A 15,111-nucleotide genomic window follows, 5' to 3' on the forward strand; every position below is an offset into this window, starting at 1 on the left:
TTGAATAGCGAGATGTGCTCTGTGGTTTATGGATAAAGCTACCCAGGGCTGCTACCTAGGGCAGCCGAAGCTGAGGACATCAGGAAGATGTGGAACTTGGCAGCTGGAGTTGAGATAAACCTACCTTTTCTTAGCGTAAATCCTACAGTTCAGTTGCTTTCAGATACTATGATATCCTTGACGTCTCCGTCACCAAACATTCCCCGAAGGATTTGCTACTTTGTTTGTTAGCATGCCCAAAAGTAGGCAGAGATTATGGGACTATTTCGCCTGGTTGAGAGTTATACGTTGCTTTCGAAGGCTCTCCAAAGTGAGATTCGAGAACTGACTGTCAACGCATGTCTTGAGATTCGTGTCTCAGATGTCGCAGGGCATGTTTGTTGAACCTCTCCCGATAATTAAGTTCGACTATAGTGTAACATGTAGAGCTAGTTAATACACGATCCGAAAGCAAAGCCACCCCGAGAAAGACAACCAAAAGATCTATCAATGTAAAGAGCCCATACCCAGAGAACGGAGCCGAAGAGAAGGCTTTGAGAAAGAAAGAGCGTAAATCAAGCCTTCTTCTCGTCTTCGGACTCACTCCAATCCAGAAGCTCCATAAGTTGATCTTCCGACAATCTGGTACCCTTGCCCTGCGCGGCCTCCTTCTCAAGCTTCTTTTGGTGCTTCTTCGCCCTTTTCCTCGCATTCTTTCCCCACTCTGGCACCCCACTCGCCGTCGCAAACTCCTCCGCATCCTCTCCCTCATGCTCGTCGTCCGTGTTCTCAACCTCGCCTAGCACCTTCCCCTCACCATCCGCAGCAGCACCACCCCGCAGTGCATTTGCAGAGACCTTAGCCTTCCCCCTGGCCGCAGCCTCGGCCCGCTCCTTCTCCTGCTGCTTCTTGCGGTCTCGGTCGTGCATTTTCTTGAAGAAGGCTTCGATGTAGGGACGAATGAGGATGTAGCCAACTACGCAGAGACCGACTTTCGTCCAGCGGTGCATGGTCATGTCGGCGAAGGAATGGTAGAGGTTTTTGCAGAAGCGGGTAATGAGCATTTCGAGGAAGGCGTACAGATTGCTAAAGTAGTCGTTTATGGCGTCGACTATAGCATTGTTGATTTTGGAGGAGTCCATTTTGGCGACGTTTGTGCCGTTGGCGGGCTTCAATTTTCAGCGAAAAGAGTATGCTGGTTGGAAAAGAAATCGGGTGTCGAGAGCAAGGTGGTGGGAGGACGGAGCCGGATGGCTCGGTGAGGAATTCGGTGGCGGGGCAAATTGCCTATGGCAACTGCACAGCGATTAGGTGGTGGATATAGCGCGGGACTGCCGGAAGATCCTCTTCGGTTTCGAGCTTCGAGCTGAATACAACAATAAAAAGTCAGAGCCAAATGCGTGAGGTATTTCTTGAGAGTTGAAGGCAACCCTGGGCAGGCAAAATGTAGATTCCCTTCGTGGTTAGCTTGATCGACACGGAGAAAGAGTCATTCCGGCGGGAGCTTCAACCAATTGCAGGCCGCTCATTCGGAGACGCGTCGAGCTGCCGCTGTCGCGTTTGAGCTTTGGTTTTTACCAGACAAATTGTTGCCGCTGGACAGATTTCAGATCAGTACCAATCTTTGTTCTCGAAGCAGCCGTTCCTGCAGGATACGAAACACGGCCTTTACCGCGGCATACTTGCTTTTCTGGAAGAAGATGGATCAAAATGAGGATCCCGGTCTAGAAGAGGTATGAACTTTGATCTTGCAACTTCTTCCGAAGTGAGTTAACGCGAGCCAGCGCCTTAAATCCGCGCTCTGGTTGTCCATCGGAAAGATTGTGGACGAGGAGACAATCAAGCTCGGCGTGAATGCCACTCCTCAATTCATCGGCGCCCTGACCGAACTTGTCTGGGTTCAAATAGGTATGACACTCTCTCCATGTCACCTCCCCGCAATATACACAATGTGGATTGCGCCTTGCCGCGGGGAATACGCCGAGGTGCAGCATACGACACCGCCGTGCCGCATGAATTCGAGCGTGGTCATGTTTCCCTCATTTCATCGTGCCTGATGCCGCCAAGTCTTGGATCGTGGCTGATTCAATGGGACAGAAACCGCGAGTCAGGACTTAGAATCATTCGCAAAGTGAGTCATCCAAGCACTTGACTTGTCATACTGTTTCCTAATAGGTGTCTTTGGGATTAGGCACGCGGGCCGCTCGACAATCAATGTATCGGACGTGATGATGCTAGCACGCCGTAACGAAGGACTCGAATCTATATTAAGAGCATTTGTTGATCAACAGCGACAACAGGAGGCGGACTGAGTCTGATTCGCGGCTATTGAACCGTAGGTCATTTCGGACCTCCCCACGAAAAGGACAGTGATCTGATAGGCTGGATGTCATTTGCGGACCATTCAGATCATAGAGTTTATTATCCTTGACAGGAGCGTGATATTGACCATATTGGGTTTGAAACGAGGGATCATCTGGCCCAAATGCAGCCTTTACTCAAAAAGTCTTACGGGTGAAGTCAGCCAAGAGCAGTCATGATGAGATGAATGGGTCGGAAACTCGGATAGAATGACGCCACCCCGCACGCTCCCCACGATTTTTGACGTTTGAGGGTTCATGGAGACGTGCTAGCGACCATTCTTTCCAGAACGAATCGGAAGAAAGTCCAGCGAATCATACTCTCAAGTGGCTTTGGCACTTTTGTGAAACGCAAATCAAATCACCAGCTCTCCCCACACTTCAAGGAGAACTAGCAGCCACAAAGCTTGACTGACGACACCAGGTCAGATGGACCTGCATCTTCTTCAATCAGCTTCACGATCTGGATCTTTGCCAGGTACAGCGCTCGAAAAAGCTGGCGCAGCTGCTATGGAGGCTTGCCTCGCAACGTCATGGAAACGTCGCCAGTGGGTGACCATAGATAATATAAAAGTAAAAAGCCCATAGGGCCTTTGATCTTGGTTGTACCACATTTCAAGCTCGACTGAAATCAATTGAACTACTCCTTCAATTGCTCAAAGAATTTCCACAATAATCTTCCACGCACTCTTTAACACACTCCCTGAAATATGCCTTCTATGAGAGCAGTCCGTTTTCACGGTCCTAAGGACATAAGGCTCGACCACGTTGAGGAGCCCGTCTGTGGCAAGGGCCAGGTAAAGGTAAGGCGCATTCGAGACACCTCAGATCAACAGACTGACAGAAATCTGTCTATCAAGCTCCGAAACAGCTACTGTGGAATCTGCGGGAGCGGTAAGCTTCCTTCTTCTCTTCCTAGCCACCAGGCGCGTGCTAATCCATTGCGCAGACCTGCACGAATGGACAGCAGGACCTGTCCTCATTCCGAAAGAGCCTCACAATATCACCAAATCAACGGCGCCGGTCATTATGGGTCATGAATTCGGTGGAGTCGTCGAGGAGGTTGGCGAAGGCGTCACACATCTATCTCCAGGGCAAAAGGCCGTGGTACGACCAACAATCTTTGACCGCAAATGTCCACCCTGCAAACTTGGGTACGAGTACTGTTGCGAGAACATTGGCTTCATCGGTCTATCAGGTACGTTGGCCAACGATCTTTTGTACAGCAAAGGATGTGCTAACGATTATTGCTGCAGGGTACGGTGGTGGATTCGCCGAGCACGTCGTCGCACCTGCGGAACACTTCTACCCTATCCCCGACAACATCTCGATGGAATCCGCAGCGATGATCGAACCGCTGGCCGTTGCATGGCACGCTGTGAATCTGTCCCCATTCAAAGAAGGCGATAGTGTTCTTATTGTGGGCGGAGGGCCACTTGGTCTGTGTATCCTACAAGTCTTGAAGATGCGCGGAGCCAAATTCACAATGGTTGCCGAATTGATGGAGAGCCGAAAAAAGTCCGCGAATGACTTTGGCGCAACGCATATTTTCGACCCTACGGAGACCGACATCCCAGAAAAAGTTCGCGAATTGACGAACGGAATTGGCGCAGATGTTGTCTTTGATACGGCTGGTGTCGAGAAAGCACTAGACGGTGCTATTGGAGCCTGCCGTGTACACGGAACCATCGTCAATGTCGCCGTCTGGGAGAAGCGACCGTCTATTCGAGTCAACGAGATGATGTACCACGAAGTGAAATACCTCGGTGCAGCATTGTACGACGAAAAGTCATTCACGAGTGTGATTGAAGCTATCGCAAAAGGCGAGCTCCAGCCGGAGGGGCTGATCACGGACAAGATTGGGCTGGAAGATGTGATAGAGAAAGGATTCAAGTCATTACTGGAAGGCAGAGACAAGCACTGCAAGATCCTGGTTGATCCGCAGGCGTAAATCAACGGGACCGTTTCCTTGATACTCGGAGTTGGTGATGGGGATTTGCACATAGGTTGGGTAATGCCGTCACGACTACGTTTTTTTCATTATTTATAGCTTATATAATTTAATCTATACTTTTATTTTAAGCTAATAGGTTCTATAGGATATAACTTTATAGCTAATTATTATATTAATACGCTATTCTTGCTTCGCACACGCCATAATAGAGAGACGATCATGCCTTCTTGCCTTTACTAGTCGAGTTTCATGAAATTTTACTGCCATACATAAATCGAATAACTGATGTGGCCGTGCAACTCGAATCCAGCGGTGAGCCAATTGCGATTGTTGTAGCCTTTGAAGATGTCGTGACGTCAGCTGAGGCTGGGGAGTGTGGCTTGGATGGCTAAAGGGGGAAGTTTTGCCATCGCTTGAGCTCACCTTCGTCATCTTTGGTCAATCATTCGACTATTTCATGGAACAAGATTTATGCAGCCTGTAAGATGCTGCAAAGACTACGATCTTCCCGCGGTTCCATGGGCCAGACCCAGAGCTGTACCCACTGATGTGCTCTCAGCGGGAGCCCTCACCCACAGGGCCCTGTGACAATGTAATTCTGCTGCCTTTTTGGCCTGTGACGCCGTTGGTCTTTTTTTGTTTAAAGGGCGTCCTTAGCTGCATTCCTGATCTTCCTCAATCGCTCGTGTTGAATCCCGCGAGCTAACAACTGCCGAAGTATCCATACAATCAACAACACCCCTCTACCCCGCGAGAACTATATACCTTTGATCACCATGGGAGCCGGAGGCGCCATTCTTCGCTTCTTCAATCTCGCTATACGCGTGCTACAGTTCCTGGCATCTGCAGTCATCCTAGGAATCTTCTCCTATTTCCTCGCCAAGCTCGCACAGAACAACCAGCACATTCCAACATGGACGAAAGCCGTTGAGGGTCTTTCAGGAGCAGCGACCCTCTATTCACTCTTAGGTGCTCTGTTCACCTGCTGCCTAGGAGGAATCACCTTCTTTGCAGCCGTGGCTATCTTCCTGGATGTCTGCTTCGTCGGAGCTATGATCGCCATCGCCATCTTGACCAGTGACGGAACCGACAACTGCTCTGCCACCCCCGATACCCCTGTTGGAACTGGTCCTGATGGCACCAATTCCCCCGCGGGCGTGGACTACGGCTACGCCTGCAGACTGAATAAGGTCGTATTTGCCGTCTCCATTATCTCAATGTGAGTTCACAATCCCCGCTCCCCTGCAAACGAAGCACGGTAGAACTAACCCACTACTTCACAGCTTCTTCTTCCTTATCTCCATCCTCTTCCAATACCTCCTCGGCCGCCACCACAAGCGCGAGAAGCGCTTCGGTCCCTCCCCGGCCAACAACTACACCTACGGAACAGGCACGCAGCGACGCGGCTTTTGGCGCCGCAACAAGCATACGCCCGAGAACGCCAGTGCTGATGATATGCTGCCCGCTCACACTACTCCCGGTGAAGTTGAGAATGGCGGCGTGCACAATGAGAAGCCCGGTTGGTTCGGCCGTTTCGGGCGCAGGAATGAGCCTATGAATGGTGCGGGTGCTCCGACGGCGTATGGGGCTCAGGCCCAGGCTCCGGCTGCGGGTGCTGGAGCTGGGGGGTATGGGTATGGACAGCCGGCGTATAATACCAATTATTAAGAGGAGGTTGAATTCTGTTGTTTGAAAATGCAGAATGCAACCACCAAAATTGCCCGAAATTACAAGAAAGAAAGAAAATATTTACGACGCCGCGTGAGAGCTCAACATCCGCTCTAAATACGCCTAATACTAAAGAAGTTGTCCCTGGAGCATACCCAAGAAACCCAGAACAACAATGATCTGTCTCTTTTCACCAGACTCATGATTCAACGAGCCGAAACTCGAACTATACGTAATCTAATGCTATGCGATCATGACTGAACAATGTTTGGAGTGTTAGCCTCTTGCTTGCTATATTGTTGTTCACTACTATATGGCTGGCTTTTGTTTTCATTCTAGTACTATAATATTACCCTCGTTAGACAGTCGTGATTACAATTCAACGTTAATCAGCTTATATTTTGGCTGTTGGGATTGTGGTGTGATCTTCAGAAATATATTTGTCATACCAATGGCGCAACGCAATATGATCACTAGCCCTACTTGAATACGCACACGCACATTTGACAAATAAAAAAAAAAGCCTATATCGCGTACAGCGACTATGTCTGCAACGAAAAGGAGACTTAAGAAGACAAAAAAGCACCATATTGTTTAGGTATATTAAGCTTGAGGAAGAAAGCGAGGGTGAAATCCATGACATCAATTCATCATTGAGTGCAGGAAGCAAGAATGAAGATCGCAAGAAAACGAACCAACCAGCCTAGTGAGCATTAGAAGATGGATGGAGGAACTGAAAAATCATCAAGAGCGTGGGAAAAAGGTACAAGACAAGATAGTATAAGGGACTAAGAAGTAAAGGCACAAAATGGGTAAATAAAAGACCTGGGCAACATCACCCGCACCAGGCGAGAATCGAAGTACATAAATTTGCTGGTGGAAAAGAGTGCATATTCTGAAATGGACAGAAGGACAGATACAACAGAGGCCAATGACTATTAGCTGGCTTGCTTAATCAAGACGCTGCATCGCGCCATGAACGCAGTGAGTCCCCGCAGCGACCTTGCCCATGTGTACCGGATAACCCTGGTTGCAGAGCCACCAGCTGCCGCCGTCCCTGGAGCAAATCACGGTTCCGGGGACGCAAGGAGTGTCTGGGCCTCCGATGGGGAACTCGGGGCGTAGGGTTGGGACTGTTACTCCGAAAGAGGAGGCGGCCCTGGCTGCGGAGGATTCTGCCACTGAGGAGGATGAAGGCGACGCGACAGCGGCGGAGGAGGATGCCAAGGGGGTGGGAGTGCCTTTAGCGGACCCGGTGTTATAGGAATCAGAATCCATGCCGGAGTCGGAGTCGAAGATGGTGGGGAAGTCCGAGTCTGCGCCGGTCGACAATTCAGCGTTGGGGGACTTGGAAGTGCGTAGGAACGGAGCGGATGCGGCGCACTCGTAGCCCTTGCCGGAGAGGCTTCCCTCGACGTCTGGGCCGGGGAGGGGAAAGTTGACTTCTTGGCCTTCGATTGTCTTGCATTGGCCGGGGCCGTTGACGTTGGCAATGAAGATAGGCGGAAGACTGCTGAAGGCGTCGCGACGGGAGACAGATGTAAACCCTGCTTCGCGAGCACCGCTGCCGATGGTGACTTGAGCGCAGTTCATGTACATCTCGCGGTTGCCAATCTTGTTGAACCAACTCCAGGCAAGGAGAGCTTGGCCGGAGGGAGCGTCTGCGGGAACCTTAAAGCTGTAGCTGCTTTGCAACGGACATCCGCCGAGCATCGAGTGGATGACTTGGAAAGTCTGTCCGTTGTCGTAGGACAGGGAAATCTGGCATGACCCTCCGCCATGAGTAGCGCTGCCCTGGAGCTCGATTTGATATGTCTGACCCTGGCTATAACTGGCCACGGAATTGAAGGCATCTTTATGATAGCCTTTGCAGGGATAGTTGGATCCATCGGTGGACAGAGGACTGGTGTATGAGTAGTCCTTTTCGCTGTTTGCTGGGTTCAAGGGACTGCGGATAGGGAATGGCTTGGACATTTGGATGTGTCCGTAGGTGGACGAGGCCAATAGGGCACAGGTAAGGAAGAAGCTCTTCATGGTGTTGGCTTGCTAAAGGAACGTTGAAGGTGAATATTCGAAGCACCAGGCTGTTGTAAATGAAGGACAGAATCGATACTTGGGAAGTTGTTAGAGGAGGCTGGTTCAAATACCAAGAAATAAGTTACCAAATGGCCAGCACAAAGGGATTCTTACCTGATTATTGAGGAACAATAGCCCAGTAAGGAGAGACAATGATCAATAGGCGATATATCAATGCAAAGGAAGGAATGGCAATAACACAGCAAAAAGCCCAAATGTCTCTAGATTGAGAAGAGAGCGTGAAAAGCAATTCCACTCTGGTCTGCTCACAACGGCAATTTAAATAAATGGCCCATTGAGCATTGGCATGCTGGCAAACTTTCTTCAGCGAAAACAGAGCCCTGCGCTAGGATGCTGGATGCCATGCCATGCTCCATCTCTAGGGCCACCGGGTTGTGGGCGATGATTGTCTCGCGAAGAATGTGACCGTAAACAATCGCCAAAACAGGGTGGCTGACTGTTTCGTGCCCTGATTATAAGCTCTCCTTGAGTGGATCCCATTGTGCTTGCTTCGAAATATTCTCTGTCATTGAGCTGAAGTTCCGAAAGCGCGAGTTGCGCTTGTTTTGGTGGATGGACGGTCGTATACCGAGTAGAGACAATATAGGAACAACTCGATTCAAGAATGACTTCGTCATTGACGAGCATACGGCAATTCAACACAATCCATCGTTAGAGCGTTTGCAGGTGGAATGTCGTCGATGCACCGTCGACGTCAGAGCTGATCGAGGATATAGAAGTTGGTGAGGTCTGGTGTTCCGCTGGTCGCTAAAAGATCCCGCTAACGCGATCGCCGGAACACCTTCAACCGCCCCTAATCTCACGAGGCTGCGGGCTGAGGCTTATGCAACACGGCTAAAACCTTCCGTGCCCCCTTGCTCCCTACATCACCCCTTTACACCGAGCTCCCTCTCACAAATGCTGCGCACACGATGATGACCCAAGGCGGCTGTAACTTGGATACCCCAGTTTAAAACGACGTCGCAATCCTCCTTAAACCTTTCCAGCGCCTTTGAAACCCTCACCCACGCTGAATGTTTCTGCGGCATCTTCCTCAGCAGAGGTTCGCTCAGCATGCCGCACGTTTCCACAGCGCCGTGGAATCCGGCCCAGCCGGCCAGGTTCGCCACACCTGCGTGTCACATCGGTCATGGATGACTGTCCAAGGATCTGTGGCGATCCCGATCGCCGCTACTGCTCCAAAGCTGGATTTTCACACCCAGCGTCGTGCTTTTAGCCGGACAACGTCCTCATCACATTCCGGCGGACGATGGTTGGCATTGAAGCTTGAGACAACCCCATTGACGACACTAACCCTTTCGAGACAGTTCAGTACTGGTTCGCCGCGCCTATCCAGCGATATGAAAGCTACCTCTGAACCACGGACGCCTCTGAAAGTGGAGGAGGGGCAGATTGAAGACTCGTATGCCGATACGGGCGACACGCGTGAGAACGGCGCACTCAACGTGCCAATTGATCCAGAGTCGGATGAGGAAGTGCCGGTTGAGGCTGAAGAGCTTCAGGAAGCTCTTTCACGCGCGCCGCCCGTCAATAGCAGCTACCTTCCCCTTCCCTGGAAAGGTAGGCTAGGGTATGTGAGTAACCCCCGCCCTCTGCCTGGTTCTCACCGTCTCGTCTAATCAAGCACGTATCTTATAGGCATGTCTGAACACCTATCTACGATATTCGAACCCACCGGTTTTCTGCTCCCGCACCTGTCGTATAGCCTCCATTCTCGAGAATCGACACCCGCTTTCCGATCCCTCACAACCCCCGCATCCCACCAAGAACCGGCCGGACCGGGAGCAGACACCTGATGTTGCACGGGGTCAGGCATACGTGGAGGCGTTGGGGTTGACGAATGCTCGCGATCTGCTGAAATTGGTACGCTGGAATGACCGCTACGGAATCAAGTTCATGCGCTTGAGTAGCGAAATGTTTCCATTCGCATCTCATCAAGAGTATGGTTACCGACTGGCTCCGTTCGCATCAGAGATTCTCGGAGAAGTTGGCCGCCTGGTCGCGGAGCTCGGTCATCGCGTGAGCGTTCATCCAGGCCAGTTTACACAGCTTGGTTCTCCCCGAAAGGAGGTTTATGAGAACTCTGTCCGGGACCTAGAGTATCACTCAGAGCTGCTACAGCTTCTCAAATTACCCTCTCAGCAAGATCGCGATGCAGTCATGATTCTTCACATGGGTGGGGTGTTTGGCGACAAGGAAGCGACTCTGGATCGATTCCGACAAAATTACCAGACACTATCGCAAGATATCAAGAACCGGTTAGTTCTGGAGAACGACGATGTTAGCTGGTCTGTGCATGACTTGTTGCCAATATGCGAAGAGTTGAACATTCCGCTTGTTCTGGATTATCATCACCATAACATCATTTTCGACTCGACCCAGCTGCGCGAGGGAACCCTCGACATCATGAATCTCTACGACCGAATCAAAGCTACCTGGACAAAGAAGAATATTACCCAAAAGATGCACTATTCAGAACCCGTCGCCGCCGCTATAACAAACCGGCAGCGCCGAAAGCACAGCGATCGCGTTCGTGTCCTTCCGCCATGTGATCCCACGATGGATCTTATGATCGAAGCCAAGGATAAAGAACAAGCTGTGTTTGAGTTGATGAGGACCTACAAGCTCCCAGGACATGATCTTTTCAACGACATAACTCCATACGTGCGAACCGATGAGAACAAACCGTTTAAGCCGCCACGAAAGACGAAAAAGAACGGCGACTTTGTTGACCTTGAAGCCCAAATCGCGCCCCCAAAGACTGTACCTGAAGAGGAAGTCGGCATGGGAGGCCCGGAGCGAAGGGTATACTGGCCGCCTGGCATGGAAGAGTGGCTTAAGCCGAAGAAGGTTGTGCGGATAAAGGCACTGAAGACGCCGAAGTCTTCTAAAAAGGCGCCGCCGCCGGCTGAAGGAGTCGAGATTGATGGAGCTCCTGCTACACCGACCACGCCGACCTCGAAATCTACCAAAGGCGTGGAGCGCGCATCGAGTGTGAAGAAACGAGCGACCAGGAAACGCAAAGCATCGCCTACGCCTACTCCATCGGCTTCCGATGATGAGCCCGTGGAAGATACTCAGCCACCCAGTCTTTCGCGGTCCAAAACTGAAGGCGCCCGCCGAAGCCGACGAGCAAAGACCATAAACTATGCGGAAGATGACGAGTCAGTGTAGTATAGAGCTCTGAATTTGTATATATAAGATCATATTTGTATACTATATATTGAAGCGCCTGAAGCAAAGTCTTATGTATTCGCACCTCCATACTGGTCAGCGACGTCACGCATCTCGGTGTAGATAGTAGAGTGGAGCGAAGCTAGCCTTGCGCCTCAAAAAGTACCAAATTAACGTCACCAAGCGACTCAGCCCAGCTTCCCCACAATTTCTTGTGCAGGCAAACCTCAATTTGCATCCTTTCTCAAGCCGAACGCTACACACGTCCTTCGCCTCTGCCCTACCATCAAGAGCTCCCTCATAAACGGGCCCTAAGTTGAGATGCTGACGGCGTATTCGGTTTGTGCCCCCCTCGTCGCTGCTGCCTTGCCCGAATCTCTCTCACCTCATCAAGCACGCACAGCCTTTACTAACCATTCATGGAATTCAGACACAGATAGAACCTCATAGATAACTAGCGATTTAGATCGCTTAATTCAAGAATCTGGCTCCGAAACCCTTTTTCCGCAGTCGCTGGCGCCTCCCCCCGCCGAGCTCTCCCGCAAAGTGGCCAGTGCCACACCGACCCTCCCCTCTCCTCCCTCGTCGCTTCCCCAGTCGCGATCCAGAAGATCTTAGTAGAGGCTTCTCGCGCGTCTTCCGCCTCCTCTTCGGACCCCACGCAGCCCGACGTGCACACCTGCGCCTCTGGAACTTCCGCCACGAGACCGTCCCCGCGTTTCGGCACCGGGCGCAGGCAAGGATATACCGAGCGATCCTCAACCGGCAGGCCCGACTCGCGAGACGCGCAAAGACAGGGAAATTCGGAATCAGACACATTCTCACCAGGCGGCGTCAGCGGCGACGACGAGGTCTAAGCGGTATCGTTGGAGGCCTGCTTGTGCCGTTTGAGAAGGCAGCGCACGCGGCGGGCAAAGCGCCCGGTGCTGGCGCGGTAGCGAAAGGTGTTATGTCGGACTACGGGCCGCCCTCGTCGTCTTCAACATGGGGGTCTCTTGGGAGTGGGTATGGTCGGCAGCCTGGTGCTCGTCGGAAGAAGGTCTTTGAGTATATCAAGGCGGCGAATGAGTTGCGGCAGTCCTATGCGGCGCAGTGGACGGCTCAGCGGAATGCGTCGCGCGGGGATGATGAATACCTGAATACTCCAGGGGCATTTCCGGATGTCGAGATTGCTCGCTCGGGGAATGAGGAAATGGTTCTGTTCCCGAGTTATGCGCGTGTGTTGGGACAGAATAAAATGGGCGAGCCGCGGAGGCGGCGGCGCGGGTCGGCGTCTACGATTGATGAGTATCGGGGCTTAGATGGGCAGGAACATGAGTTGCCTGAGTGGGAAATGTTTGACGATGAGAACGCTGTTGTTGCTGTTGATGTACGAGGCTGGGTATATTCACCTTATCGCGGGCCGATGACTCGTAAACAACGGCTGGCAATTGCTTTGGCACGACGATTGACCGGGATACCTGCGCCAACTAATAGTACAACTGGCCTTGATGGCGAGAATCAGGACGACGCTCATATACCGCGGACGACGGAGAAACGAGAAGAGGAGATTGTCAATACTGAGGCGCAGTCGATTATTAAGAAGGTCGACAAAGGGAACGAAATGGGATGGAAGGTCGATTCTTCAGAGCTCGATGAGGCCACACCTGGACCTACTCCACAAAGAAAACCTACAACTTCCTCGATGCAGTCCACACAGTCGACCCAGCTGACCAAGGACGAACTCTCCGTTGCCAACGCTCACCTCATGGAGCGGATACGCCCTTTTTTGACAAACCCGATGGCTGGCATGGCGGTGACTGTGTTCTTCTTCAATGACGAACAGAGCCAGTCAAGGAACATAACGACGAACGAATCGGGTCATTTTTCTATTCGTGCCTCGTTGTCTTTCATTCCAACACATGTCCGCGTACTCGCTTCGGAAGACCTTTCCGCTGTGAAAGGGGTTGAAGTTATAAAGCCCACAGGCGTCAGTCTCATCAGTGACATTGACGACACAGTGAAACACTCTGCCATCACCAGTGGAGCAAAGGAGATATTTCGGAATGTGTTTGTCCGCGAGCTAAAGGATTTGACCATCGAAGGAGTTGAGGAGTGGTATAACAATCTCGCCAAGCTGGGCGTAGATATTCACTACGTTTCGAACGCACCGTGGCAACTGTACCCTCTTCTGGATCGGTACTTTAAGATGGTCGGATTGCCACCGGGATCATTTCACCTGAAGCAATACAGTGGCATGCTCCAAGGAATATTCGAGCCCACCTTGGAGAGAAAGAAGGGTAATCTTGAGCAGATTCTCCTTGATTTCCCTGAGCGCAAGTTTATTCTGGTTGGCGATAGTGGAGAAGCCGATCTTGAGGTCTATACTGACCTGGTGTTGGCGAATCCTGGCAGGATTCTCGGAATCTTCATTCGGGACATCACAACGCCGGAACGTACAAATTTCTTTGAAAAGTCTATTGACCATCTGGAGCATACGCCTACTCGGACTCGCAGTACCCCGGATCTTGTCGACCGCTCTGATTCAGCGCCTAATCGGCCTACACTGCCACCACGCCCGTCACAGATTCCCTCAGCGCCCGTTCCTGAAGCTAAAAGCGCAGAGATGGAAGATTTGATCGATCTTTCGGACGATCCGCCGCAGAAATCAACATACGAGTCTGAGAAACTGTCAACCGGACGAATACCCCCTGCAATACCATCCAAACCTTCGTCTCTACGGTCAGTCACAAACACCGCTGATCTTGCAGATATCCGGCCGGAGATTAGGGATCCTTTCAAGAGGAAACCGGCACCTCCGCTACCAAGACGGTCCGTCGCATCCGACTCAGGTCTATCCCCCAATGAGTCTGGGTCACGACGCTCGTCGCCGGCAGGGGCTAGTGATATTAGTGAAAGGAGCTCCCAAAACCAAATGCCAGTTCGTGCCAGAACAGCTGGGCCACAGTCAAACAATCAGACACCTGTCTCTAAACAGCCTCCGGCTCCTCCGCCTCCCCGTCGATCCAATACCGGAGCGTCCACAATCAGCTCCAGCTCTTCAAGATCGGACCTAAATTCTCGTCGAACACCTGAACAGCAACCGACATTCCCTACTTCTACTCCTAGCTCTCGAGCCTCGTCGCCGTCAAAGCGGCCAGTCCCGCCAAACATCCTCCGATCACCCGCATCCAATCCGTCCCTCAACAGGACTAACACCAACAACTCAGACGTCTACCCCCCGTCACGAGCATCATCCGTCAACTCCTCCGCCCCTCCTCAGGCTCCGCTGCCAAACAAACGAGAAGAGCTATGGCGGAGACGCTGGGAGCGCGCCAGTGAAATCCTCGCCGATCGAGGGGTCGTACTCGGTAGTTGGCGAAAAGGGCGAGATGTACAAGATGTCAGTCTCTGGCTGGTGAAGGAGGCGTTGAAGGGATCTTCTTCGCCCTCGAAAGAGAAGGAAAGAGAGATGGAGAGGGAGAGGGAGCGAGGGAGTGCATTTTCATGATACCACATGCTGTACTCTGTATCTAGTGTTCTTCGGGTTGTGGGAATAGAATACCCCGATTCGATTGTATAAGATATCGCCTAGATTATATAGAGGAAGTGGCTATGCACCACTCGATGACTATCATGGCTTCCACTTTTTTTGTTGCATTTGGACCCTTTTCCCCTTAAAATAATTAGCCCTAATTCTAGGCCCGCCTGCTCAACTCCTGGTAGAGTACTGGAGATGCGATAATGAAAACCATGGATCGGTCGAAGATATAATCTGCTAATATATGCCACAGATACATATCAAAATCAATCTAGAGTTCTCGCTTCATCTTCATCTGAAAGGTAAACTCTCTGATCTCGCAGTGCAATGTCCTAAAAAATTCAAGAAACACGAAATCT

The 15,111-nt window shown here is 51.4% G+C and overlaps 6 protein-coding genes across 6 annotated transcripts; 4 read left to right on the plus strand and 2 right to left on the minus strand.

Moving 5' to 3' along the window:
- Positions 1-273: 273 nt before the first annotated feature.
- On the minus strand, positions 274-1,531 carry BJX68DRAFT_232745 (uncharacterized protein). Its single transcript, XM_071039537.1, has one exon. It carries the CDS (start codon positions 1,119-1,121, stop codon positions 555-557), a length of 567 nt encoding a protein of 188 aa, XP_070901230.1. The 5' UTR covers positions 1,122-1,531; the 3' UTR covers positions 274-554.
- Positions 1,532-2,991, plus strand: BJX68DRAFT_232749 (CENP-S family protein). Its single transcript, XM_071039538.1, has 5 exons — positions 1,532-1,712; positions 1,764-1,887; positions 2,077-2,110; positions 2,171-2,314; positions 2,388-2,991. Exons 1-4 carry the CDS (start codon positions 1,680-1,682, stop codon positions 2,289-2,291), a joined length of 312 nt encoding a protein of 103 aa, XP_070901231.1. The 5' UTR covers positions 1,532-1,679; the 3' UTR covers positions 2,292-2,314; positions 2,388-2,991.
- A 58-nt stretch (positions 2,992-3,049) lies between these two features.
- On the plus strand, positions 3,050-4,290 carry BJX68DRAFT_254058 (uncharacterized protein; the record flags this gene model as incomplete). The annotated part of the gene is made up of 4 exons (XM_071042833.1): positions 3,050-3,142; positions 3,200-3,233; positions 3,289-3,537; positions 3,596-4,290. The coding sequence occupies 4 exons, from the start codon at positions 3,050-3,052 to the stop codon at positions 4,288-4,290; spliced, it is 1,071 nt and encodes a 356-aa protein (XP_070901232.1).
- A 439-nt stretch (positions 4,291-4,729) lies between these two features.
- BJX68DRAFT_232752 (uncharacterized protein) lies at positions 4,730-6,451 on the plus strand. The gene is made up of 2 exons (XM_071039539.1): positions 4,730-5,512; positions 5,577-6,451. Exons 1-2 carry the CDS (start codon positions 5,070-5,072, stop codon positions 5,959-5,961), a joined length of 828 nt encoding a protein of 275 aa, XP_070901233.1. The 5' UTR covers positions 4,730-5,069; the 3' UTR covers positions 5,962-6,451.
- A 307-nt stretch (positions 6,452-6,758) lies between these two features.
- Positions 6,759-8,206, minus strand: BJX68DRAFT_38701 (putative extracellular protein). Its single transcript, XM_071049082.1, has 2 exons — positions 8,152-8,206; positions 6,759-8,095 (listed from the first exon to the last, which is right to left on the minus strand). The coding sequence occupies exon 2, from the start codon at positions 7,993-7,995 to the stop codon at positions 6,913-6,915; it is 1,083 nt and encodes a 360-aa protein (XP_070901234.1). The 5' UTR covers positions 7,996-8,095; positions 8,152-8,206; the 3' UTR covers positions 6,759-6,912.
- Positions 8,207-9,071: 865 nt separating this feature from the next.
- On the plus strand, positions 9,072-14,722 carry BJX68DRAFT_264817 (UV-endonuclease UVE-1; the record flags this gene model as incomplete). The annotated part of the gene is made up of 3 exons (XM_071045062.1): positions 9,072-9,632; positions 9,697-11,222; positions 11,743-14,722. 3 exons carry the CDS (start codon positions 9,072-9,074, stop codon positions 14,720-14,722), a joined length of 5,067 nt encoding a protein of 1,688 aa, XP_070901235.1.
- Positions 14,723-15,111: the final 389 nt, after the last annotated feature.

Source organism: Aspergillus pseudodeflectus (genome assembly GCF_044049435.1).
Source record: "Aspergillus pseudodeflectus strain CBS 756.74 chromosome Unknown BJX68scaffold_12, whole genome shotgun sequence".
Lineage (NCBI taxonomy): Eukaryota > Fungi > Ascomycota > Eurotiomycetes > Eurotiales > Aspergillaceae > Aspergillus > Aspergillus pseudodeflectus.